General features: G+C 35.8%; 1 protein-coding gene across 1 annotated transcript in view; it reads left to right on the plus strand.

Annotated features, from left to right (window-relative positions):
- The window catches only part of mpp7a (MAGUK p55 scaffold protein 7a), a 167,062-nt gene that overhangs the window by 117,824 nt on the left and 22,948 nt on the right, over positions 1 to 26,290 (plus strand). The window contains exons 12-13 of the mRNA XM_056469344.1: positions 16,794 to 16,964; positions 25,405 to 25,485. Of these exons, the coding sequence (XP_056325319.1) occupies positions 16,794 to 16,964; positions 25,405 to 25,485 (252 nt within the window). The remainder of the gene's footprint in view (positions 1 to 16,793; positions 16,965 to 25,404; positions 25,486 to 26,290) is intronic.

The raw sequence follows: 26,290 nt of genomic DNA on the forward strand, positions 1-26,290 counted from the left end.
AAATTTTTTTCTCCCTAATTTACTGTTGGTGGCTGTTTTTGCACATTGACTTCCATTATAACCACATTTTTTAATTACAAAACCATGACACCATATAATCATGCATTTTGATTGTTTGTGGTTTTGGTAAAAGGTCAAATTTGTAATTTTTACTGTTGATCATAAGTTGGCACCATTAACCGTTTAGATAGGCCTGTGCAAAAAAAAGTTTAGTTCTGGATTTTATATGGAGTGTAACAGCAAATTAAAGTGGATGCATAGGTGTCTGTGAGTGTGTTAGAGTGACCTTTGTGCACTTACTGTACCTTGACGTGTCTGAGAAAATCTAAATATGCATCTCAGATCTCAGAACTACATGGTGTAAACAAAAACAAAGACTGTGTATTTATGCACCATCAAATGTGGTTATAATGGAAGTCAATAGTGCAAAAACAGCCACCAACAATACATTAGAGAGATCTAACAATGCATCAAAGCCAATGTGGTTACTAATCTTTCACATGTCCAAGACTGTGATCAAAGGTAAAAAAAAATCCAGTCAACAATTAATTTTTATATTGAAAATATGTCATTGACATCATTTATGAATTTGACAATTACAGGGTTAAAATCTTAATAGTTAATTTATTTTAAAATTTAATTTATTTTTTCTTATATAAGCAAGAATTTTCAGCACCGTTACTCATTCTAATATGCTGATTTGGAGCAAACATTTCTTTTCTGTGCTGAAAACCATTTGCTGCTTAATATGTTTTGTGGAAACTGTGATGCTTTTGTTTTTCCAATTTTCATTTAAACAGAGCAGCATTTCAGCTACACAGAAGAGTTTCATTAATATGTTAAACGAGTCATATTTCAATAAATACAATGTGTAGTCAATTTATTGCATTTTTTCAGTGTAATGCATTCTTCCTAAATAAATGCATTCATTACAAATCCTACTGACCTCAAACTGTCGAATGGAATAATCATTGTCAGTTGTTTATGTACCTACAAGCTGAACTGAGTCTTTCAGTGTACAGGAGTTCTACTGTTTTGCTCTCTAATATAAATCTGTCCTCGTTCCTTCTGCCTTTCATAATTTGAAGAGGAGAATGAGTTTGCCTCGTATTTAAGTGGACTCCATGTTGGTGAGCTCTTTTTGATTATGCTTTGTGTTTGTCCACTGTCCCATACCACTTAGTTTGTATATCCCATTTTTTTCTGTATCCCATACCTGTTCTGTGTACTGTTACTTCTTATTATCCTCCCTCTCTTTCTCTCCTCTGTGCGTGTTGGACAAGAAATTTTTTTGACCTGTGGCTGCACAATGTTCTGTGTTCTTTCGTATCGTTGTCCAGCTTCTTTCTGGCTTAACAAATCTCTTGTCTTGCAGGTCGTAGACTCGACCATTCTTCTGACTTTCCCATTAGACAATATTTTTTATTTTAAGATAGAATTTGTTATTGATATACCGGTATAAGATTCTGAAGGGATGATAACCATGGATAAAAATATAATGGTTTCACAGTATCACGTTATTGGAATTACTGCTCTAAATCTGTTCTTTTTAAATGGTTAAAAGCAACAAGTTTTTTGCCCCATCGGACAATTTTTATTTTAAGAAACATTTAAAATATTTTGGAACAGTAAACCTGTCAGGCGAAATAATTTAAATAAATCATTGACTTCTGTCATCTTAAAAAGGCAAAGATGTCTTTGGATATCTTTCTTTTCTTTGGACGTAAAGTAAGCCACTGCACTGTTCAGGTCTATTGCATGCTTGGATGTTAGTGCATAAGCTATTTGTTTTTCAAATGTTTGCTAATTCGAGGGCTGACCTATAGCTTTGATATGGATGGTCCTGGAGATACTGCTGCTGGAAATATGGTTGCCTTAAAAAAATAAATAAACTATTTGTAAAAAAAAAAAAAAACATGTAAAAAATCCCTAAACAAGCCTTACATATACCATAGAAATTGTAAAAAATACAATTTTTGTGCTTTTAAAATCTTGACTTTTTCAAACCACCATAAACCTTGAAACTGTTTATCGTCCCATGCCCATCGTCCCAACTAGAATATCTGATATCTGTGAAATTTAAGTGAGAATTCTCACCACCCAGGGGTGTGTTTCCGAAAACCATCATTAGCCAACTAAGATCTCAAGTTTCGTCGTTACAAACATCGTTTGTTGATTTGGCGTTTCCCAAATCCATCGTTCAAACGAACATTCGCAAACTGTGTGTCAAACTTGTATGTTTCCAACTACACCTCTAGAGCTGTAATTAGAAGCATAGTTCCTGGTTGTATTCTATTTCCAGTTTTCCCCCCTATGCCCTATTCATTTAGAATGTTTCAACATTTAAACTTGGAATGATTAAAAAAATATTACGGTTAGCTCTCTTAAGCGTAATTTGCTTTCAAAGTATTTTTACAGTTCAGTTTTAGCGATCTTCATATTGACAGTTGGGCTCCTTCACAGTGCACTTTGAAAACAGTTATGCCATTTTGACTGCAGCCGTTGCTCATGACCATCATTGATTCTGTTTATTTAATTGTGTAAATGTGTGTAAATTTATATTTATTTAGTTTTCAAATTAATTTCAGTAATAATATTGACTAATATAAAAATGTTCATATCATTTATTTACAATACAGTTTGTAAAGTAATATTTTCTGTCTTTTAGTAGATATATTATATAGAAGACTTGCTTTGTTTACCAAATAAAGGGGATCTAATTGGATTTGCATTGTAAACATAATACAAGTTAAAAGATATTACTTTTTAGTTCATATATTAAGGTTTTTGTTATGATACTCCCAAAATCATTCCGCATAAATCCGCAGATTTTTAACAAAATTCTTCGCAGAAATAGCAAAAAATGTCCGCAGATTCCTTCTGGCCCTACTCATGACAAAAGCTATAGGTGACCTATTATTTAAAAGCTAAATTTATGTTATGTCTCTGAAGCTTGTGAGAACAAATATATATAGCATATGTTAATGCTTTTAATTTATAGTAGGCTATTTATTAAGAAATATTTCTGTACTGTAGGCTAGAACATTTCTGCAGTGGTTTGAATGTGTCAAATGGTAAAAGTAGACTTAAAAAAACAATATCTTAATAAAAATAATAATAATAATAATCATAATATATATATATATATATATAATAATATATATAATTATTATTATTATTATTATTATTATTAAGTAGAATTTTTTTTCTTTCTTAATAAATGGCCTACTGTAAATTACAACCATTATCTTAACGGTTTATATGATATATATAGAATAGAATATGGAATATTCTCAATAACGTTTGTAAAGGAAACATTGGCCCTACTGTATATTTGCTGTTTACATATATTAATATGGAAAGCGAGTGCATGTTTTCATCAAAACTAATGTTGGATTTTTTTTTAAATGCGTGTGCATGTAAAACAATATAATTTGCACAAAAACGTATGTGGTTTTTCTCTAAAGTATTAGTTACTCAATCCTGTTAAGAGCAGCATTATGGACGTTTTACATTATAACTAACGTGGTTCAAAAGATGGATCTGCGACAAAGCAGCTACGGATTGGTAAGCACTCGTCATCATTCTTTTCCCAAACGATGCATGGTACTCTGACAGTTCAGCCACGAGTTATGTCGTTTGGGAAACGCAACCCCAGGTTTGTTTTTAAAAACAAAGGCTAAATATGCACTGATTTCTCATAAAGCCGTCCTGAGCAGCTGAACGTTCTGATTTGCTGTGTGTTGGCAGTGTTTTTAGTTTAAATAGCTCTTTGTAGATTGTTAAACATATTGCCGTTTAAAGGCACTGGTTAGTTTCCAGGCTTTGTGGTGGAGGTCCGGCGACTCTTGATGTGGTGTGTGTTGGGACCACTGGGCTGTTGAAGGCCAGCTCTAGTCAGGCATCAGTCTGGTTTCCATCTCTAGCATTAGTGTGTGGAAAATGAGTGTGCCGTAGCATTCTCATTATCTGTCACCGCACAGACTTGTGTACTCTGTTGTACAGTATTCCCGGTTGGGACAGCTCTATACAGTGGTCACAAAACGTACTATGTTTCCATGGGGTCTTATAGTATTAAATGTCTCAAGTAGTACGAAAACACTTATTTATCATTTGCAAGGATCTTCAGTTTCAGTTCTTCAGTCATTTCTTGTCTCTGGTTTGTGTTCTGTAATCCATTCTAGATCCAGTTCAGGTTTTTCATATCTTTCATTTTAATCTGTGCAAATCAGCTGTTTTGTTCTATTTTAAAGGATCCATATGTGTAATGTGAAGAAAACTGTTGTTGTTTGTGTTTTGGTGTATTGATATGTTTGTAGGCACATTTGTTCTTCAAAAAAAGTTTTAAAAAGCTTTTCGAAAGATTTATTTAATGCTCACCAAGACTGCATTGATTTGGTTTAAGAATACATTAAAACTTAATGTTGACATTTTATATGACTTAAAATAAAATGTTTAATTTTCATATATTCTTAAATGTTGTTTATTATTGTAATTGCAAATATTCAGTATCACATGATCTTGAGTATCACATGATCTTTCAGAAGTTTGTCCAATTTGGGGATTTGGTGCATAATCATGTTGCAGCTTAATTTGTCAGACCCCCTAGTTTTTCCACAAATCTTTTTTATTTATTTATTTATTTATTTTTTTTGCAATTTAAAAATGATTTTGTGGTGGTGCTTTCCAGAAATTAGCGGAAAATTTTGTGATTGTGTATACATTTTTAAAATACATATATGTGTATTTGTGTATGGTATCTTGTATACCACATTAGGAAGCCTACTATTTTAGATGTGTAATCATGACACAAATCATAAAAATATAGCTAAATATTTTGGTGTCTTGTCAAGACAAGATCTAAAACGGTAGGGATTAAGCCAAAGGAACGTTGTATAACTTATTTTTACCCACGATCTTGCTTTCTCTTTCCTAGATTTTGCTTTCCTTAGAATCTGACATCATGTACCTCACACATAGGACATGCATTAAGGCTTGTAATACACTGTAATAGACTTAAACACAGATTGCCGTAAAACTTGTCAATGGCAGGGAAAGCGTTTTCTGTTGTCAATGGCAGAGAAAGAGTTAAACGAAATCATTTATCGATTTGATGCACATCATAATATCAGCCATACATGTAAAGCACAAATAATGTCCTTCAATTCGGTCCAGCGGCTGTCATCCTTGAACCAATCTTTATCATTGTAAGCTGCTTGCTTTTCTGTCTGTTCCATTGCTCCATTTGTTAGATGTTTGCTCCCACTTTCTTTTGTAGTCTGAAGCGTGCAAACGCACAAAACACCCAATTCGGACCGTGTCATTCACTCGATTTGTAACAAAATCATGTCTAATTTCATCTTTGCATTGATTGCACATGTAAATCACTCATGCTTGATTCTTCATCTGTGTCTGCTTACTACAAAGGCTGCACAACAATTTTCCCCACTCTTATGTAATGTTAGGATTGTGGCATACCTGCCAACCCCCCTGTTTTTCCTGGGATTTTCCCATATTTTACAGTTCTATCCCACTATCATCCTGTAAAGGTGTTTTCCTGTATTTCTCCCATGTTTTCAATCTTTCTATGAAGGGTGGCAATAATATATGCAACCCATACCGCCGAACCACCAGGGACCCCCCTCACGCTTAAATCTGAGTCTGTTCTGTGCTTTGTTTTATTTAGGCATGAAAACACTTTTGAAATAAATATAAACGGTGCGATTCCCTTCCTTTTCATTTCAGGTGCCGTCGCCTCTCCTATGCAATCCTCAAATCAGTCATAATAGCAGTGCGTGACTGTCAGCTGAAGCGCTCCATAGTGATAAATAGATGCTGTTTCCCAACGGATTCTGTACACGCAATTTGAAGCGGAGCGAAAGTCTGGGTTTTGGGTGCATGTTTAAACAGACATATACACATAATTATTGTCATATTATATGTTGATATGGTGGGTTTTTGCTATGGTGTGCATATCCCTTATTTTCACATCCCAATGTTGACAGGTATGTGCACGTGAGATGTCATTTTTCGAGAGACACTCAAATATCTAGTGCTCTGTGTATGCAACATCTGTAAGTCACGTAAAACAATTAATAGCAAACTGAAATGAATATAATTTGATTATATGGTTTAGAATTGGATGTTTATGGAATTATATATTATATTATATAATTATATTATATGCAATTATTTGCATTCAAATTAAGAATTTTTGCAGGGATCACAAAATTTTATTAACCTTTTGTTGATTTTTGCTTTGGAGAAATCATAGAAATTGGAGTCTTAATTGTTGTCGTGTTTTTCAGGCTTCCCTGATGATTTTAAAGTACAAAACAGTATAAAAAATTTTAATAAAAAAATTAACTTAAAATATAAAAGACTTTAATATAAAAAAATTTACTTTCACAATGCAATTACAAGGGTTGATTGAATAAGATTATAGATTTCTTTAATAATTTTTTTTCAATGATTTGTGTGTTTGTTTATTAAATTTTTGTGTAAAACTTTATGATTTTGTTTCTGGGGTCACTGTACAGTATGTTTTCCTTCCTGTGTCTTGTTTTTTCTTGTTTTACAAAGCTTTTTTTATTCTTTGTCTCAGTTTCCCAGAATGGTTAAGCTTTTTCTCCTTTCTCCTTTTTTTTGTCTCTCTTTCTCGCTAGTAGAACATTATTCTGTTTGTGTAAATCCTAAACATCTGGCCAGCCACTCATTTAACTCTTTTGATTTCACGGGCAATCCTGTGGGTAGAAAGTTTATAAATAAAGCCACACAGTCCTGTATGCCAAGCTCAATCAAGCGCCGTCATTCAATAGGGATAACCTTTTCAGCATTGCGCCTCTAACTTTCTTCCTCCTCCTGTTTTCTGCCATGCTTTCATTACCGGCCTTCTGACCTCAGCCTCTCCTCTTCCTCCCAACGGCCAAAGCACCTTGAGGTCTGGTCCCTGGACAGATCCTTCCAGCTTCCGTGCCCTACCATGCCTTACATATTCCATGTAACGGGAGATTTCTGACCTCTTTAGAATCATAAAACCTCCTTTACAAGACCCATCATTGTGCTCTGTCTTGCCTGCAGTCTAATTCGCTGTTATGATTTGAACCTGGTGTGGTAGTAATGTAAGACTGTTCATTGCGGATGCTTTGCTAGTTCTGCTCCACCCTATGTCAAGGGGGTGTCAGGAGTGCAAAGACGTATTAGCCTTAATCCCAAGTGTGCCATCCATTCATGTACATCAGCAGTAAGAGCTTCAACTAAAACCAGTGCATATGTGTGTTTGTGAAGAGGTGTGTGAATAAAAGAAGCGTTCTGGGTTGTTTTAAAAATAGAGGGTTGATGGCTACTGTAGCTTCAATTAAATTCCATATAATGCTACAAATCAAAGTTTACTTAAATTTTTTTTAATTAATTTTTATTTATTATTTTTTTTATTGGTGTTTAACAAGACCATATATAGTAGTATGCAATACAACAAAGGGAAAATTACAAACTGTCTTAGTTTTCTTATTTTCCCACTATCCCCTCAAAATAAAATAAATAAGATTCATCAATTATATATCCTTTGAAAGAAAAAATAATAATAAAAAATAAAAATAATTGAACAAAATAATAATAATAATTGAGCAAGTTTACAACAAAAGAGTTTAAAAAAAAAAAAAGGAAAGAAAAAAATTTAAATGTAAGGAGTCAATATTTCCTTTTTCCAATTATTTGCTGTGTATTAGAGCTGATATCAACTGAACAGGGCAAGCCTTTCATATCGTCTAAAACAGGATTCCATGTCTTGTAAAAAGATTTGAGAGATCCTGCAAGTAAACATCTTAATTTCTTAAGTTTTATGAAGCTAAATATTTCTCGGATCCACATGTCATGTGATGGAGGAATTACCTGTTTCCATTTGATAAGAATGGCTCATCTTGCTAAAAGAGTAAAAAATGCAATAGCCTGGCGAGATGCAGCAGTCAAGTCAACTCTCTGAAATACCAAAAAGGTCTGTCAAGGGGTTAGGGTCTAGATTTATGTTAATAGCTTCATTAAGTGTATCAAAAACACTGGACCAGAAATTTGTCAATTGAGGGAAACTAGAGAACATATTTAGATGGTTAGCAGGAGACTGCTTACAGCGATGACAGGCATCGCTTCTATCAGGAAAATCTTTTGCTAATTTGGCATTGGTTAAATGAGCTTTATGGAGCACCTTGCATTAGGCCATATCTGGCGCATATAGAGGAGGAGTGGACAATCTTTAAAATATCTACCCATTGTTCTACTGCAATACCAACACCAAGGCGATTTTTCCCAAGATTATCTGAGTGAAATCATAGGATTTACATTTAGTGTACTTATTAAATTATAAATAGCCAAGATTAGATGTTTCTGACCTGAAAAAATAGTCAAGATGATGTGCAGGACGGCGGTTAGGAAAGTGGGGAAACAATTTCTTAAAGTCTCTAACCTGAAAGAAATGAAACAAATGACTGTTGGGGAGATTGTATTTAGTGGATAGAAATGAGAAAGATGCGAATACCCCGTCTTCATATAAATCCTTTACCTCAACAAGTCCATTAGCTGCCCAGGTGCGAAAAGCCGGATCAAAACAAGATGGTGAGAAAAAGGTATTGTTCAAAATGGGTGTATAGATAGATGTTATTTTTAGTATTTATGTTATTTTATAATTGTGTTCAGCAGGAGGGAATTACAGTAAATCAATGTAAAGTGAAAGGAAAGTCTTTTAAGTGCATGTTTACACTTTTTGATTCAATTAATTTGCTCTGCTAGTGTGGTTCATTTTATATATGCATGAACGCTGCCATTCAAATCTTGATGCACCAAGACCCCTTGTTTTGCGTGGTTACGTTAAGGGGTAGGGGTGTCCCAATTCTCTTTAGCTTGAAGGCGTAGAGATAAAGGAAAGGGCTAGATAGCCCTCGAAACTGAGATTTTTCAGGACCACGCTCGAAACCAAGGGGTATGACAATTTCCTAGAATACACTATACATTAACACACAGAAGTCAGGAGATGTACAAATTTGTATTTTTTGTCATTATAATGAATTTTTACTGCAAACAAGCATATGTTTTAATACATTCATAATGGCGTTCGTGTTTTACCGCCATGTGAAAATGGAAGCCGAAGAGCCATAGAGCTAAAAGATCTGTCTCCCACTGTGCTTAATCAAGTGCAAGGTGGAACCTGGGAGAAAGAGTTAGCTGATCTAAGAGTGCGAGAAGGGGTATAAATATGGAGAAGTTCAGTGAGAGATTGAGGAGCAAGATTGTGAAGTGCCTTGAAGGTGACAAGTAATATTTTAAAGTCAATACGATACTTTACTGGAAGCCAGTGAAGCTGATGGAAAAGAAGTGTGACATGCTTGTGAGATGGAGTCTTAGAAATGACACAAGCTACATGGTTTTGAACCAGTTGGAGTTAATGGAGAGGTTTAGAAGGAAGCCCAGTGAGAAGTGCATTACAGTAGTCAAGATATGAAGTAACTAATGCATGGAAAAGATTTGTTGTATTATTTGTGAGAGAAGAGTGGAGACGAGTAATATTACACAGGTGGAAGTATGCAGTACGCATAATATTATTGATATGGCTTTCAAAGGAGAGTGTGCTATCCAAGATGACACCCAAACCTGCATAGAGGGACTAATTGTGCTATCATCAATATCTTTTGTAAAATTATCAGATATATCCAAGACACTTTTAGTCCCAATGTGTAGGGCTTCAGTTTTGTCACCATTTTATTTTAGAAAGTTAGCTGAAAGCCAGATTTTTATTTCAGCTAAACATCTAGTCAAAGCGGAAGGAGGAAAAGAACTAGAGGGTATGTGGTGGGCATGTATCATCAGCATAGCAGTGAAATTGTGTTGTGTTTTCTAAAAATATGACAAAGAGGGAGTAAGTAAACAATAAACAGGAGTGGGCCCAGCACAGAGCCTTGAGGGACACCAGTAGGGACAAATTTGGAAGCCCTTCCCCTTCACACTCTGTTTCAAGAGCCAAGGGAAAGGGGTACAGAAATAGAATTGGGATTGGGCCTAAATAAGCAGACCAAATGTTCTCTTAAAAAATGGACTTGATGTTACAATAAAAAAGGACGCTATGTACAAGCATACCTGCTTTTTCCTTCACATTGCAGATCTACGTGTGTAACATGAATGCTTGTGCTGTTTTGAGTTCTTATACACATTTTATAAGCTAACACACTAAAATGCCTGTGGTGGTCAAATGTGCCATTTATGTATGCATATACCTACAGTATTATATTCCTGTTTTTGGATAATATGTGTGGGCAGGATTTAATGTGAGTGCAGGATTTCAGTGATCTGCTAATCGTAATGACCTTTCCGCACAATGAGGGCGACCACAATTAGGAGAAGTGAAACAGGAAAGAACAGTGACGGGAGTCAGAAGAAAGAACAAAAAAAGGGAAAACATTTGGTAGGGGGGGAGCTAGAGCTGGGAAAGCCATCAGCCCCCGGAATCCAATTAAGGCAGGAGTTATGGAAAAATGGAGACGTGTTTTAGACTGAAATAAAAAACGCTCCATTTCCAAAATGAGTTTATCTCATCTGTCCACAGGTTCACTCCTGGAGGAGGAGCACAGGGGCCAGAAGCCTCCAGGCCTGTAGCTCTGCAGAGCTTTCAATTACCACAGTTTTTCCCCACACTGACCTCTGATCAGGTGGATGCACTTTACTGTAATCGGCTGAAGTCACTGGGATCTTCATTTGGAGGGGTCGTTGGCAGCGTCTCTAATTTTGTGTGTATGGTAGAGAAGATTAGAATTAGCCATGGACATTGAGAGCAAATGTGCATCTCTTTGTCAGATTTGGAGCCAGTATGTAAAGTGAATGATTATAGTCTCTGTGTTCTTTACTCAGCGTTTGGCTGTCCGTCTGGGAGGGTCAGGAGTGGCCAGACTTCACAGTGGTTCAGTGAATAGGTTTTGTGCGTCTGTTGATGAAGCTTGTGTGTGGGTGTTTGGTATTTTTGATTGAATGAGCAGGTGATTGATGAAACTAACAGACTATGTCCCCCAAAAGAGCCTCTTGGATTTATAGTTCAGTTACTTGCTAAGCCTGCTAGTGATGACCGGCTTGACCTGGCAGCCCACTCTATTTGTCTGTGACTTAGACCGTGTATATGTCTGTGTTCCTGGTGCGTCAAGCGGGGTTCACATCATTTAGTAGTTCTTACATTGATACTGACCCCATGTGTACCAATTTCAGCAAATTTCAAAAACAATTTCAATAAAAGTTTAGATAACCATCTTTCTTTTTAAAGAAATGTATTTTAATTGTAGACAAACACTTAAAATTTATGAAACAAAAGTAACGTGCTAATTAAAATGTAGTTATCAACATGGCTGGGATGATTACTTTAAAAATGTATTTCATCAGGTAACTCAATTTCAGTAATCTTAATACTTTACTTGGAACACTAAAGCTATTCTACAAATTAATGGGATTTTGTGCTTCCTACGGAGTTATTCAATAGTTTTGTTTAATAATTAGACCCAACTTTAATTGATTATGGCATAAAAGAATCACAGAGTCAAAACTGACTGGGAAGAAATCAACACAAAAGAATCAAGGAGTCAAAATTGATCGCCAAAGCATCTTTAGTCTAAAGTAATTTCATTACAGTTCAATCCTTTGAGGAAAGCACCCCAGATCTATACAGTTTGTTAATCATTCACACTGTCAAGTTCAAGTTCAAGATTTATTGTCTTAACATGGAATGAAATGTTCTCTCACATGAACATGGTGCTACATAAATAAACATAACATTAATGGTTTCTTGATATATTTTAAAAACATATTCTAAAATATTTTTAAAAGAATAAACAAAATTACATTGTGTATTTTTTAAAATAGTTTCATTAACAAAATAAACTATGCAAGATTTAATCACTCGATTGTCATTTTGACTTTCACTCAGCGTGGTCACACTCCTCAAAATGGTCTTATAATACTTTTTTTTTTTTTTTTCAAATAATGCACAACATCCATAAATCATAATATAAAAGGGTATGTATTTTAAAAACTATTCATTCAGTGAATATTGATAATAATGTTACATATTAAGTATGTAATGTATAATTATTGTATAAATCGTATATACGCTGTAAAAGTTAATAATTATAATTTCTAAAATGTTTCATGTTCACTACCTAACAAAAGTCTTGTCGCCTATCCAAGTTTCAGGAACAACAAATAATAACTTGACTTGACTAGTTGATCATTTGGTATCAGAAGTGGCTCCAATGAAGGGCAGAGACCTCTAGATTACACCTATTACCAAAATAAAACATGATTATGCCTTGATTTTTGATTATTTATTTGGACAGTAAGGTCTGACTTTGCTTAGACAAAAGTCTTGTCACTTAACAGAAATAATGTACAGTATAGAATATAAAGTCATCGTGCAGTGGAAAAAAAATTAATATTGTGTATGACTCCCATGAGCTTGAACGACTGCATCCATACATCTCTGCAATGACTCAAATAACTTATTAATAGTCATCTGGAATGGCAAAGAAAGCTTTCTTGCAGGAATCCCAAAGTTCATCAAGATTCTTTGAATTCATCTTCAATGCCTCCTCCTTCATCTTACCCCAGGCATGCTCAATAATGTTCATATCTGTTTACTGGGCTGGCCAATTCTGGATCACCTTGACCTTCTTTGCTTTCAGGAACTTTGATGTTGAGGCTGAAGTATGAGAAGGAGCTCTATCCTGCTGAAAGATTTGCTCTCTCCTGTGGTTTGTAATGTAATGGTCAGCACAAATGTCTTGATACCTCAGGCTGTTGATGTTACCATCCACTCCACAGATCTCTCGCACGCCTCCATACTGAATGTAATGCCAAACCATGATTTTTCCTTCACCAAACTTGATTGATTTCTATGAGAATCTTGGGTCCATGCGGGTTCCAATAGGTCTTCTGCTTTATTTGTGATGATTATGATGCAGTTCAACATATAATTCATTAGAAAAATCTACCTTCTGCCACTTTTCCAAATGATCAACTAGAAATATTTAAAAATTATTGTTTGTTGCTTATACAACTGGGATTGACGACAAGACTTTTGTCATATAGTGTATATAATAAATTATATTGTATTTTACTTTAGGTTTATTATCAAGTATTCATTTTTGACTAGCTACATTCAACTTGTCGTTATGGTATACGTTTAATAATTCATAATTAGTTCATTATTCTATTCAGATACACAGTAAATATTTCATATTTGAATAATTCTGTCTCTTAACACATTCCATCCTAAATATGGAATTTAGGACAGGACAGAGGGAAAAACAAATATCACTCCCTTAATACACATCTATTTTCTTTCAGCAAGCAGGAACGAAGAGCCTGTATTGAGCGCAAGCCTGTAACACTTGGGCAGAACACGACTTTCCACTTATGCAGCACAATGGAATCCACTCCTACAGTCTGTTTCCCCTAGACGGCCATTCTTAACGAGTTCAACATGATTCAGAGCAGTGCCCAATACATATTTCAAATAGCACTACTAAATACTTGTTTTTCTTTAATCGTTGCCTGTGATGGTTATCCATCTTCTCCTCTGGATCCAGGCAGCTAGTTCATGCTCCTCATCTGTGGGAATGCAGAGAGACAAGTGGCTTTGGTAAACCGTTTGTCAGAGTATACAGAAAAACACGTTTCCCAATTTCAAGAGATGGAATATAGATGGTGCGCACATGAGATGAGATCAGACGATTCTGGTACGTGAGATTTGCGCCGGAAACTTCTCAATGTTTAATGCTGGGGGTCTCGCAGACACCACCCAAGGGACCTGTACTCCAGCGCTAAACCCTTCCGCAGATCACTATAAAAGAGGGTGGGAGTGAGTGAAGGCCATATGTCTGTCTATCTGAGTGGATCGTTCACATCATGTTCGACAAGGAAATCTCCGCTAACCTTGTTTGAGGTGGAAGGTGTAGGCCGAGGCATTCACAAGAGAAAACTTTGAGATTTTTACCTCCTCTCAGGAAACTTTGAAGCTATTTGCACTCAAATACTGCTGACTTTTACTATATTATATCCACCTTCATGCTCTCATTCTGTGAGAAGTGCCATACTTGAAAATTTACCACATGATTAAGTATGACTTACAAGCACAGGACAAGGATTATGTGTTCTAAAATAATGGATAAAAGAATTAGTCACAGGTTGTAAACCGAAAGGTGATGGGAAAATAGAGGCACTGTTTCTATGAAATCATTTTCAGTTTGACTGATCACTCTACAGAGTATTATGATTCCCCTCTTTGACCTTTTTCTGCTTTTCTTATCTTTTTGATAAATGTGAATGTTCATCATTCCATATCCATGCAGGGAGTTAATGCGTTTGAAGGTCATTACCCCTCGTCATCCTCAACGTTTTTTGAATCCCTCCAGGCTTTTACCTCACACGTATATACTAAATTTCTTCCATGGCTGTACGCTATTATTGCTGTGGAAAATGGGCATTCGGGAGCCACGGCAGCTCTCAGGCGATTGTGTGTGCGGCGGCAGCGCATGTCTTTCTGTGTTTACACTGAATTTGGGCCTTTTTCATTGTTTTTCCTTCCATGTCTCAGTGGAAGAACAGGTTTGATTTGTGGACTGCTAGTTGGTGATGGTAGGTTGCGTAGCTCTGAGGCCCAATTAACTCGTCACGCCACAGTGCACGCCATTAGGAGGTGCATGTTTGGGCCTCTGCACCGGGCATGTGTCGGTCTTCTAGTCTGTGCTGTCATACTCTTAGGAGAACTGGAAGGAATTTTTTAGCTATCCTTTGCTAGCTGGCTTTCTCTTTTTAGATTTATCTCTGTCCCCTAACCAGAAGGCTCTTGGCTGAGCATTTCTAATACACTCAAGCTGCCTTCCGTCACCCCACATGTAGATTTGTCTCGCAAAAGCAGCGTCCTTTGGAAAAAAGAGTGAATTAAGGTTTCCTGACAAGAAGCAGGCCAAAATGTAGAAACATTTCTGCTCAGACTGGAATGGATTCATTTCCATGCTTTTCTCCCCTTAATTTTGCCTTAATCAGTTTCTGGGACTAGGGTTCAAAAGGGGAGTAGAGTTGCTTGCGATCTGAGCCTTGATTTATTTATCCTCATTGAGATAGAAGGTAATATTTCGCTTATTTGAATTGAGCTGTCTCTCTGGCTTTAAGTGATTTTGAAGGGTCCCGATTACGAAGTCTCTTCAGGCAGAGAACCCCAATTTGCATTGACTTACCTCACTCGAGCAGTCGTAATAAAAGCTTTGCACCTGTTCTCTGCTCTGGAAAACAGAGATTCCCAATGCCAGAGCCAATCGACTATCGAAACTGAAAGATTTGAAAATTGAATAGAACAAGCCATTCAGTTTTTTGCTTATTAAAGGTCACATCCTCTTAGAAGGACTGATTTCTTTCAGATTGCCGACTGGTACTTTTTCCCCATCAAATGTTGCTGATATTTGTCAGGCAATCCTACAATTTTATACATAGTTTTGCATGTGTTTTTTTTTTCTCTCTAGTAAGGGCTGAGCTTCAGTGGCTAAACATCAAGTGCCACGAGCACAGAGACCACAGGTTAGCCTGAGTGGAAGAATGCTCTGTTCTAAACATTTGTAACTAAATCCCCACTGTGGAACCACACAAACACTTTGTGTTGTGGTACAGCGAGCACTTGACTTACGGTGTGTTTCATTTGTATCCCAGCGTAGGTCCCCACCAGCCCTTATTAGGTGACTCTGTGGAAAAGAACAAGCTGTAAAGAATGCAGGATCTCTTCATGGCTGCACATCTGTGCTCCGTGGTCGCTCTGTGCTTTGGAAAGTATTAAAGGAGGACTGGATCAGGTTTTTTTTTATTCCCCTTCTTCTCAGTCCATAATTTTCTTGCTGCTGTAATCTTACTTGGGCATCTTGCATCATATCCCTGTGTTCATTAATCACTATAAAAAAAAGCATGCAGTATAGACAGGAGGGGAAAATGCCTTACGCAGAGATGGGGTATTAGGTGTCTTTGGTTTGGGCTGTGCTAGACTAACTAGCATCTGTCATGAATATAAAACCTTGCTGCTTAAATGAGGGGTACGTTTTGAGTTTTGATACAGTCTGGGGTCATTAAAGACAGACTGGTGCTGTCCAGAGTAATCAGACAGGAAGTTTTGTGGTGACGTTCCTAACAGCCTTTTAGGGCATGAAAAACCACCCGTGGCAATGACCGTGTCCTGAAACAGCCCACCTCCTGCCATGTCCCCATGAAATACGTAACCTCAGATATTTCAGTCTGGTCGTTTTGTTACCTGGATGTGGATGAAAGAACCACAAGTCGGTTCATATGATTGTGGCGCACAGGAAAATCTGTTATGATCGGTCCCAGACAGAATTTTTTATTATTTTTTTTTTCCTTCTCCATGCTGATTTATTTTTATTTTTTGGATGAAAACCTGCGTAATGGGTTTAGATATGGTGAAGTGTGGTAAATGGAACTAAGAGTGCTAAACACTCGATGGTGGATGAGTGTAATCGATATAGCAAAATATTTAATGAAGGGGAAAGGAGTGAGGGAAATGTATTATTTTATATTACCTCCATAAGCTCAAACTAGTACAGGTGCAGGAGGCTGGGTGAAAGATTTGTGAATGTGACAGGAAAGAATGAGTAAGTTTAAAAGTGTTAAGATCCAATAATTCTTCCGTGGCTTCATCATATCCTCACTCCCAAATGCACACAAGAATGCTGTTGTTCTTTTGTCTTATTTGTTTCTCCTTTCCTTTCCAGCGGGCCTGCGGAGGAGTTTTCGTCTTAGCAGAAGAGATAAGAAGACAAATAAATCCATGTATGAATGTAAGAAAAGTGAGCAGTATGACACAGCTGATGTGCCCACTTACGAAGAGGTGACAACCTACCGCAGGAAACACGGCGACAGACACAGGCTTGTCGTGTTAGTTGGTAAGTGTCAAAACATTATCTGAAAAGTGCTAGTTTACCTCAAAAATGATGGCTGTAAAATCTTTATAAACAGCCAAAATATTGAAATAAAAAAGGAATTTCACAAAAATGGTCACTGCCACTTGTATGGATTGTTGATGTGATGTTGCATTCTCACTCTCACATGAGAAAAATGTATATAATTAGCACTGACATCATTTAAAATGCAGAGAACGCTTAAACATTTCTTTGTCTTCCATGGACTACCATTACATTTTTGTGCCAAATCTCAAAGCTGTCCTGTGGTGTGACTGTCTCAAGCATAGTTTATTAAAAACTACTCATAAATTAGTAAGTAAATAGGGACAAAATTAAAAGTGAATAAATTCTTCTGGCCTAATTTTACTAGTGGCTATTTAAGTAAATGGCAATTCTTTTTTTTTTATCCATACATTTCTAAAAACATAAGTACTTGGTTTATTTTTATCACTGAAAACATGTCCTCATGCTTTATTCTAATTTTAAATTTGTTAAAGAACAAAGATTTATATGACTGAAGCCCCTTGTGAAGCTCATTGCTTACATCTGTTCATTTTTTATTTCTCAGATTTTTTTTTTTTACATATTTAACTCTTTAGAAGCAGTATAAAATTAAGTTTTGTTTTCCTTTGGTGTGATGCTTCTGTTTAGTAAAAAAGTCTAAGTCTGACAAGTCATGGAGAAAAAGTATTATTCATATGTTCAGTCATGGCCTTTATTTTTAATGTACGAGTGCCGCAAAGGTGTCAAAGTTTAACATTGTGCGCTAAAATCAATCTGCTGCAGCTAATCCTATCGCTGTTTTGTTAATAATAACCCAAGGTTTATAACCCATTGTCTCGTGACCACCACTTTGGGAACCACAGCAGTAGTGTATACAAAACCTTTCATCAAAGTTTTCCTAAAATTATTGCTACACTAAAGTTGTCCTAAACAACACTTATACTTGTCTTATGACAATTAAAAAACTTTTTTTTATACAATTCAACTGTATAAAGATAAGTTGAACATAAATTGATCTCAAGCTATTTGTATGTTATTACCAATAGTTTTTCTTAATTTTTGCTATGTCACAGCATAAAAATGTACACGTTACAGTTCAGCATAGAGTAAAACATAGTAAAAGAATTAGTTAGAAGTTAGTGACGCATTGTATTTTCGTCAAACATCAAACTACATACTGTAAATATATAGACAGTTGAAGTCAGTATTATTAGCCCCCCTTTGATTTTAGATTTTTTTTTTATTTAAAAAAAAAAAAAAAAAAAAAATATATATATATATATATATATATATATATATATATATATATATATATCCCAAATTATATGTAATAGAGCAAAGAAATTTTCACAGTATGTCTGATAATATTTTTTCTTCTGGAGAAAGTCTTGGTTGTTTTATTTTGGCTCGAATAAAAGCAGTTTTTAATTTTTTTTAAAGTTTAAAATCAAAATTATTAGCCCCCCTAAGCAATATTTTTTCGATTGTCTACAGAACAAACCATCCTAATACAATAACTTGCCTAATTACCCCAAACCGGCCTATAGTTAACCTAATTAAACCTTTAAATTGCCCTTTAGGGTGAATACTAGTGTCTTGAAAAAATCTAGTCTAATATTATGTACTGTCTTCTTAGCAAAGATAAAATAAATCAGTTATTAGAAATGAGTTATTAAAACTATTATGTTTAGAAATGGGTTGAAAAAATGTACTCTTCATTGAACAGAAATCTGGGGATGAAATAAACAGGGGGGCTAATAATTCAGGGGGCTCATAATTCTGAGTTGTGTATATATATAACTGTATATATATTTTTTATTTTTTTTAAAAATGGTGCTTTACAATAACAAAGTGACTGCCTATTTGTCAACTAACCCTATGTAGGCTTGTTTAGTTTGGTTAGTTCAGCATGTGCACTTGGTATTTTCTTTCTACTGTTGAGAACATTGCACAAATCAACACACTATTTTGAGGCTCCACATAAACAGCACTTTACCCACAACAGCACTCGACTGCAGCCCATAAATCCTGCCTGCAGTGGGACTCTCACTCAAGCCGGCCCTCTGTAGACCCCTGAAGCTGACAGGACCAGCTGAGGATTAATTCATCTGTGGCACTTCATTCGCAGCGCTGGTGTTCTTTCGGAACATTTTATTCTTTCGTAATATTATTCACCAATGAATCGTTAACACTTCTTTTCAAGGGAACGAAGTGAAGGTGAAGCCCCAAAGAGACGTCAGCTTTTTAAAGTGAAAAAACCTTGAAATCGTATTAGTTTTTTGTCAGATGTCTGATTAGGTCTTTGTTCGCCAGAAATTCAGGATGGAAGATTTAGAGTCCAGAACAATGAATTAAGTGTTTCATAAAAGTGTGAACAAAAAGTAATTTAGATTTGTATGACAGATAGCTTGAGGCTTTCAGGTTCTTTTTTTCCCATTATTTTATTTTTAATTCTTTAAATGCTGCTATAACCTTTTTTATCAGCTTTCTTAACTCTAAAATAAGTTGTAAAATAAGTGGTTTGTTGTTTTGAAAAATGTCCTCATTTGCTGACAAGTAATGTTCACCAGGTGTATCAAATATTCATGCACAAATTTGTGAGAGGTAGCACAGGGTCATGGTTCACTTCAAAACACCAAGCTGTGTGTTTGAGAACGCAACGCAGCATATGGATTCTATCACAGTTTTGTTGGTGCATGTAATTAAGTGAGTGTGTGTGCACACTCCTTTATGAGCGGATATATACGTTGGTCTGTTCAATTAATCAGGCTTTTTTGGTGTCAGGATGCCCTTGTGCTGGAAGTCGAAATAACTAAATAATTTTGAGTTCTTGGATGTATCTGGCATGACAAAACCAAGGATGCTAGTCTGCTGTCTTTTCTCTCTAAACTGTTATTCTGTCCCTTGAGGTCATGTTTTGAAAGAATAGGTCAACCAAAAATGAAGAATTTGCTGTTAATTTACTCACCATAAGGCCATTAAAAATAAAAATGAATAAAAAAGATAATGAAAATGTGTTTTAGCTCAAACTGGTGATTTATAAACAAAGTTTTATATATATATATATATATATATATATATATATATATATATATATATATATATATATATATATATATATATATATATATACATATATATATATATACACATATACAGGCAAAACTAAATTAATTTGTGTGGCTCCTGACGAAATATTGGTATCTTATGAAATAAATTCATTAATCTGCACCAGAATCATTATTTAATAGTGTTTTTAGTCATTTCTAGCAAAGAATGATCACTTCAGAAAATCTCAGCTGTATCCTCAGGAACCACAGGTATTAATTTTGGAATGAATCTGGAAAGTATTCATAGCGCTTCTTGTTTGTTACAGCTTTATTTCAAAATGGATTAAATTTATTTATTTCCTCCAAATTCTACACACAATACCCCTTAATGACAACAGGAAAAATATTTTTTTGAAACTGTTGCTAATTTATTAAAAATAAAAACCTGAAAAATCACATGTACATAAGTATTCGCAGCCTTTGTCGTGAAGCTCTAAATTGAGCTCAGCTACATTCTGTTTCCACTGATCATTCTTGAGATGTTTCAGCGGCTTAATTGAAGATAACCTGTCTTAAATTCGGTTGACTGGACGTGATTTTGAAAAGGCATACACCTGTCTATATAAGGTCCCAGGGTTGACAGTGCATGCCAAAGCACAAACCAAGCATGAAGACAAAGGAATAGTCTGTAGACCTCCAAGACAAGATTGTCTCAAGGCACAAGGCTAAGGAAGGTTACAGAAAAAATCCTGCTGCTCTGAAATATGAGCACAGTGGCCTCCATCATCCATAAGTGGAAGATGTTTGGAACCACCAGGACTCTTCCTAGAGCTGGCCAGCCATCTAAAATGAGTGATCGGGGTAGAAGGGCCTTAGTCAGGAAGGTGATCAATAACCCGATGATCACTTTGTCTGAGCTTCAGCATTCTTCTGTGGAGAGAGGAGAATCTTACAAAAGGACAACCATCTGTGCAGCAATCCACCAGTCAGGCCTCTATGGTAGAGTGGCCAGACGGAAGCCACTCCTTAGTAAAGGGCACATAGCAGCCCGCCTGGAATTTGCCAAAGGGCATCTGAAAGACTCTCAGCCCATAAGAAACAAAATTCTCTGGTCTGATGACACTAAAATTGAACTCTTTGGAGTGAATGCCACATTCATCAATGGAGTGGCTTCACAACATCTAAATGTCCTTGAGTGGCCCAGCCAGTGCCCAGACCTAAATCCTATTGAACATCTCTGTAGAGATTTGAAAATGGCTGTACACCGTCGCTTCCCATCTAACCTGATAGAGCTTGAGAGGTACTGCAAAGAGGAATGGGCAAACTTCCCAAAGACAGGTGTGCCAAGCTTGTGGCATCATATTCAAGAAGACTTGAGGCTGTAATTGCTGCCAAAGGTGCATCAACAAGTATTGAGCAAAGGCTGTGAATACTTATGTACCTGTGGTTTTTCAGGTTTTTTAGTTTTAATAAATTTGCAACAATTTCAAAAAATCTTTTTCACATTGTCATTATGGGGTATTGTGTGTAGAACTTTGAGGAAATAAATGAATTTAATCCATTTTGAAATAAGGCTGTAACATTAAAAAATGTGGAAAAAGTGAGACGCTATGAATTCTTTCTGGATGCACTGGATATGTTTTAGCCGTTTGTTTTATGTATCTTTTTATTCATATCACGAATCAAGTCATTTTATTGCATTTAATGATACAGCCATCAGTGATGTCATTTGACTATTTTTTTTTTTCATGTATCTTTCTTTGTGCTCTATTCTTGTAGTTGTATAAGTTATCTTTGTTTTCCTGCTATTGTTTAAGCAGGGATTTATTAAAAAGCACATTAAACTTTTACACTGCTTCTTACCCCTATCTGCGGTTCGGGTCAGGCAAAGTGTTCTGCAACAAAATGGTCTTATTCCCCTTTGCTTTCTCTAACACGACTGACCCACAGTTTGTGGTTTGGTTTCAAACATCTTTCCAGACGAATCAAGATCTTATCTGTTTGGATACATATTAATCCACCAGCCAAAGTCAACACATTTAACACATGCGCAGCTTCGCCAACCCGACATTGTGTTTTAACTGAAACCTGATTATTTAACATAGCAAACGATCTGCTTTTTTTCGACATGTTTGAGTTAAGATCGAAGATTTCAAGTTGATATAGTGGTATTTCAGACCCAGACAGAATAACTCTGGAGCAAAAGAATGACCATTCAGGAAAACGATGATCTAAAGGAGCTGTCGGTTCAAACCCTGGATCACGTTCACAATTTCCTATTTATATCAGCATTTTCGTACGCTTTCCAAACATCTCTGTCTGGGCTTTTATAATTGAACATTACAATGTTGGGCTACAATGTGTTGTTTCTTCCTAGAACTATCAAGTGCAATTTTCACACATCTGAGCAGTTGGCAGAGTCCTGTACAAGTAGCCTAGTGCCCAGTCTCTCCGAAGTGTTCAACTTTAATTTATCACACATTTTAGTGCTTTGAAAGGTTATTTATCGGACACACTTGGTGGAATATGTTGATCTCAATATTAAGAGAACATGATGATTGCATTTTAGGGGCATTGATAGAAGCGTGGATGGTGGTCCCCCACGTTTAGCCCGCCTCAAGGTTAACTGCATCTGCTTTGCGCTTGGCCTGGAAGTTATTAAGCCTTTCATATTAGCCTTGTCCCCTATTGAGAGCCCGAATGACTACTGACACTTTTACGACCCACGCAACCTGCCCCTGTGAGTATGTGCATGCACTTGAATTGAAAAACAATTACTCAAATGTGTTATTTTATTGGGGCTGCTGAAGAGTAAAGGGCTCGTTTTTGTTTGGGTCATTAAAGCGAATGACAATGAACAGAATAACTCGGAAAAAAAATGCACTAAGGAAAATCGGTTAACCTTCCTGACGCACCACCACGGCTACGTCTCATTTGAAGACTGTTTAGACTGTGGGGAACTGGCTGGATCTCTGTTCTTGAACTCGGACTACAGGTTTAGTGCTGTTCGTGGCTTTTGGGATACAAGTGGCCATACATCAGAGATGGGGCGAGCTGCTGCGGAGATGAGTGATTGAGGACTTTAAACTCATTTAGTGCTCATGACGAGTGAATAGAATGGCCAAGGGACTACGGACCATTTGTCTTCCCTTTTGACAAGGTTTCTACATGGGCCTGGAAGCAGGCAGACTGGGCCTAGTGAGGTCTGGAGATTAACATCGCCAAAAAGTAAAGACTGTTTTAAGTTTGTGAGTCCTTATAAGGTGAAGGAGCGCTTTGGTATGAAATATGGCTTGTTGGAAACGTGTATTATGATGTATTTGTTTTCCTTTTCCACCTATACATATATGCACATGCATAAACATACACTTTTTAAATATGGCTTTCAAACAGGAGCTCCACATTACTCAGTGACCCTAAAACATTTGAAATAATCTCCTGTTTCCTCAGTGCAATAAATCAGTGTCTTACTCTTCTATCACAGTGGAATAAGGATAACACGTTTTGCATCGTCATGAGCTTCTCATCGAATCGTGTGTGTGTGTGTGTGTGTCTGAAAGTGTATGATGCATCAAATGAAAATGTGTATTCTCCTTGCGAGTTGGAAAAACATCTGTTTTGTGTTCTCTAACTTATAGATTTTGATTTGTGCATGTCTCGTAGCAGTCATTAAAGGCTAATAGAAAAACCACGCTTGACTCAATGCATAATACTGTGTGAATCTTGGCCTGTCTTTGGGCCTAGACTTACAGAATTGCATTAGGGGAATCACTTTTTTTTTGTTGCACTTTTGCTGCAAATGTGGCTCAGACTGTGTGACTACAGGACTTGTAGTGAAGGAGATACAAGTATGAAGAATGTCTGACTTAAGTTTACTACATCATGCTCCCTCCTTGTACAGTGGAAAATATTTGATTTGTAATATCTGTTTCATTTGTATTCAGTTTGAATATATGCATGAACAACATGTACAGGATGAAATTGACTGAACAAATTCATATTTTAGTTAGCAGTTTAGCATTTTAACTAGTTTTGAACACGTAAAACATATAAATGTAGTTTCCGTGACCCATAGGTTTCTAAAGAGCACAAATGAAGCCACAAGTAGGTTTGGCCAACTGTCGGCATTTTGTTTGCGCGTCATCACGCAGAAAGGGGCTTACCTTAAAAGGGCAAAGAGGCGGAGAGTGAGCAGAGCTACAGATGCCTCAAAGCATTTTGCTTAGATGGGAATTTCTTTGGCAGAAACGCTTAATACTTTTATTACCTGTGACTCGTTTGTGGTCTGACCACATGTGCTTGGTTGTGTACTGTATCAATAAAGTGTTTAGTCTTTTAAAAAACCCTCATGTAATACATTGAACCACTAAGAATTGTTTTTATGATGTTTTTATACAGGAGGAAAACATTTAGCTATTTATTACTTTACAATGCTATTTATCCAAATCCAAGTATAAGTTAACACTGTATGACAGCATTTCAGACGACTGTTCTGTTGCCTAGAGCTAATTAATCTGTCAGATTCTGGAGTGCATTCAAGTTCTAAAGAAAATTCTAAATGATAAATTATCTTAAATAAGACAAATACGTTTATAGATATGGTATAAAAGTATATAATTCCACTCACCTGGGAAATGGAGGCCACTTGAATGGTTTGCGAACACACTTAAGTGCACACAGCATGCCATATTATCTGATAACTGTAGGGAATAATTCCAAAAGGCAGTTGACTTTGTAAAGCCACATAAAGCATAAAAATACGTTGTATATACTGTACTGCGTTCAACGGCTAATCAGCTGGAATCAGCTGAGGTGATGTGATGGCAACCAGCGAGACCTAGCTGTCACTCAAGTGGCCATGCCCTTAATTAATAGACATAATATAGCTTAATTAAAAGAAATAGGATGAGTTATAAATAAATTCACCCCCTCACAGTTGTCATGAAGTGTAATATTAGCTCTATACACCAAAATCATTTTTTGTACCAGGGTGTAAACACTTTTTTTCTACTCTACTTCTAATTTTAACAGAGGAATGAATTGAAATTAGCTCTATTATGAAGCCAGGGCTAGTGGAATTTGATGAATTGCAGTTTCAGTTACTTCCGTATTAACTTCACAAGGGAGAGCAGGTTGTTGCTGCTTGGTTTTGAAATGAATAAAAAAAGAAAATATTTAGATTTTTTTGTGATGAAGTGAAAAAAATATATATGTATTGGCTATCGGCTGAAAAAGAACGTTGCTAGTAATGTTAACAAATATTACAATAGTCAAAGTTAAATAATTAGAAATAAAGGTTTAATTATAAATAAACCTTTTGCAAGATATTAATTTACACTTTCTTCTTGTCTGTCTGTTTTCTTCTGCAGGTCCTACTGGTGTTGGATTGAATGAGCTCAAAAGGAAGTTGTTGATATCCGATCCACAACATTTTAGTGTCACCATACCACGTAAGTCCTTTGTTCTAAGTGAAAGTACTGTGACAGTAAAAAAAAAAAACTTATTTAAATATGATTTAAATTAGCCCCCCCCCCCTTGATTTATTTATTTTATTATTATTATTATTATTATTATTATTATTATTATTATTATTTCCTAAATTATGTTTAACCGAGTAAGGAAATTTTCACAGTATGTCTAATGAATTTTTTTATTCTGGAGAAAGTCTAATTTGTTTTATTTTGGCTAGAATAAAATCAGTTAACCTAATTAACCTACAGTACTTACGCCTTTAAATGTCACTTTAAGCTATATAGAAGTGACTTGAAAAATATCTAGTAAAATATTATTTACTGTCTTCATGGCAAAGATAAAATAAATCAGTTATTAAAACCATTTTGTTTGGAAATGTGTTGAAAAAAATCTGCTCTCCGTTAAACAGAAATTGGGGGATAATAAAAAAACAAGGGGGCTAATCATTCAGGGAGGCTAATGATTCTGACTTCAACTATATATATATATATATATATATATATATATATATATATATATATATATATATATATATATATATATATATATATATATATTGTATTACTCATTATTCAAATGTATTTATTTATTCATTTATTTGTGGTTGGTTGGTTGGTAGAGTAGTGTACTTTATCATTGTAAGAAAGACTCTCTCTCACCTCATCAGTCTGTCATTAACAGCAGCTCTTCTGTCTGTGAAGGTCTCTCCTCCTCTGTTTCTTACTCATCCAGAAACGTATGATCCAGGAAAATACTTTTGAGCAGGTATTCTGAGGACAAATA

Source organism: Danio aesculapii, chromosome 12 (assembly GCF_903798145.1).
Source record: "Danio aesculapii chromosome 12, fDanAes4.1, whole genome shotgun sequence".
Taxonomy (NCBI): domain Eukaryota; kingdom Metazoa; phylum Chordata; class Actinopteri; order Cypriniformes; family Danionidae; genus Danio; species Danio aesculapii.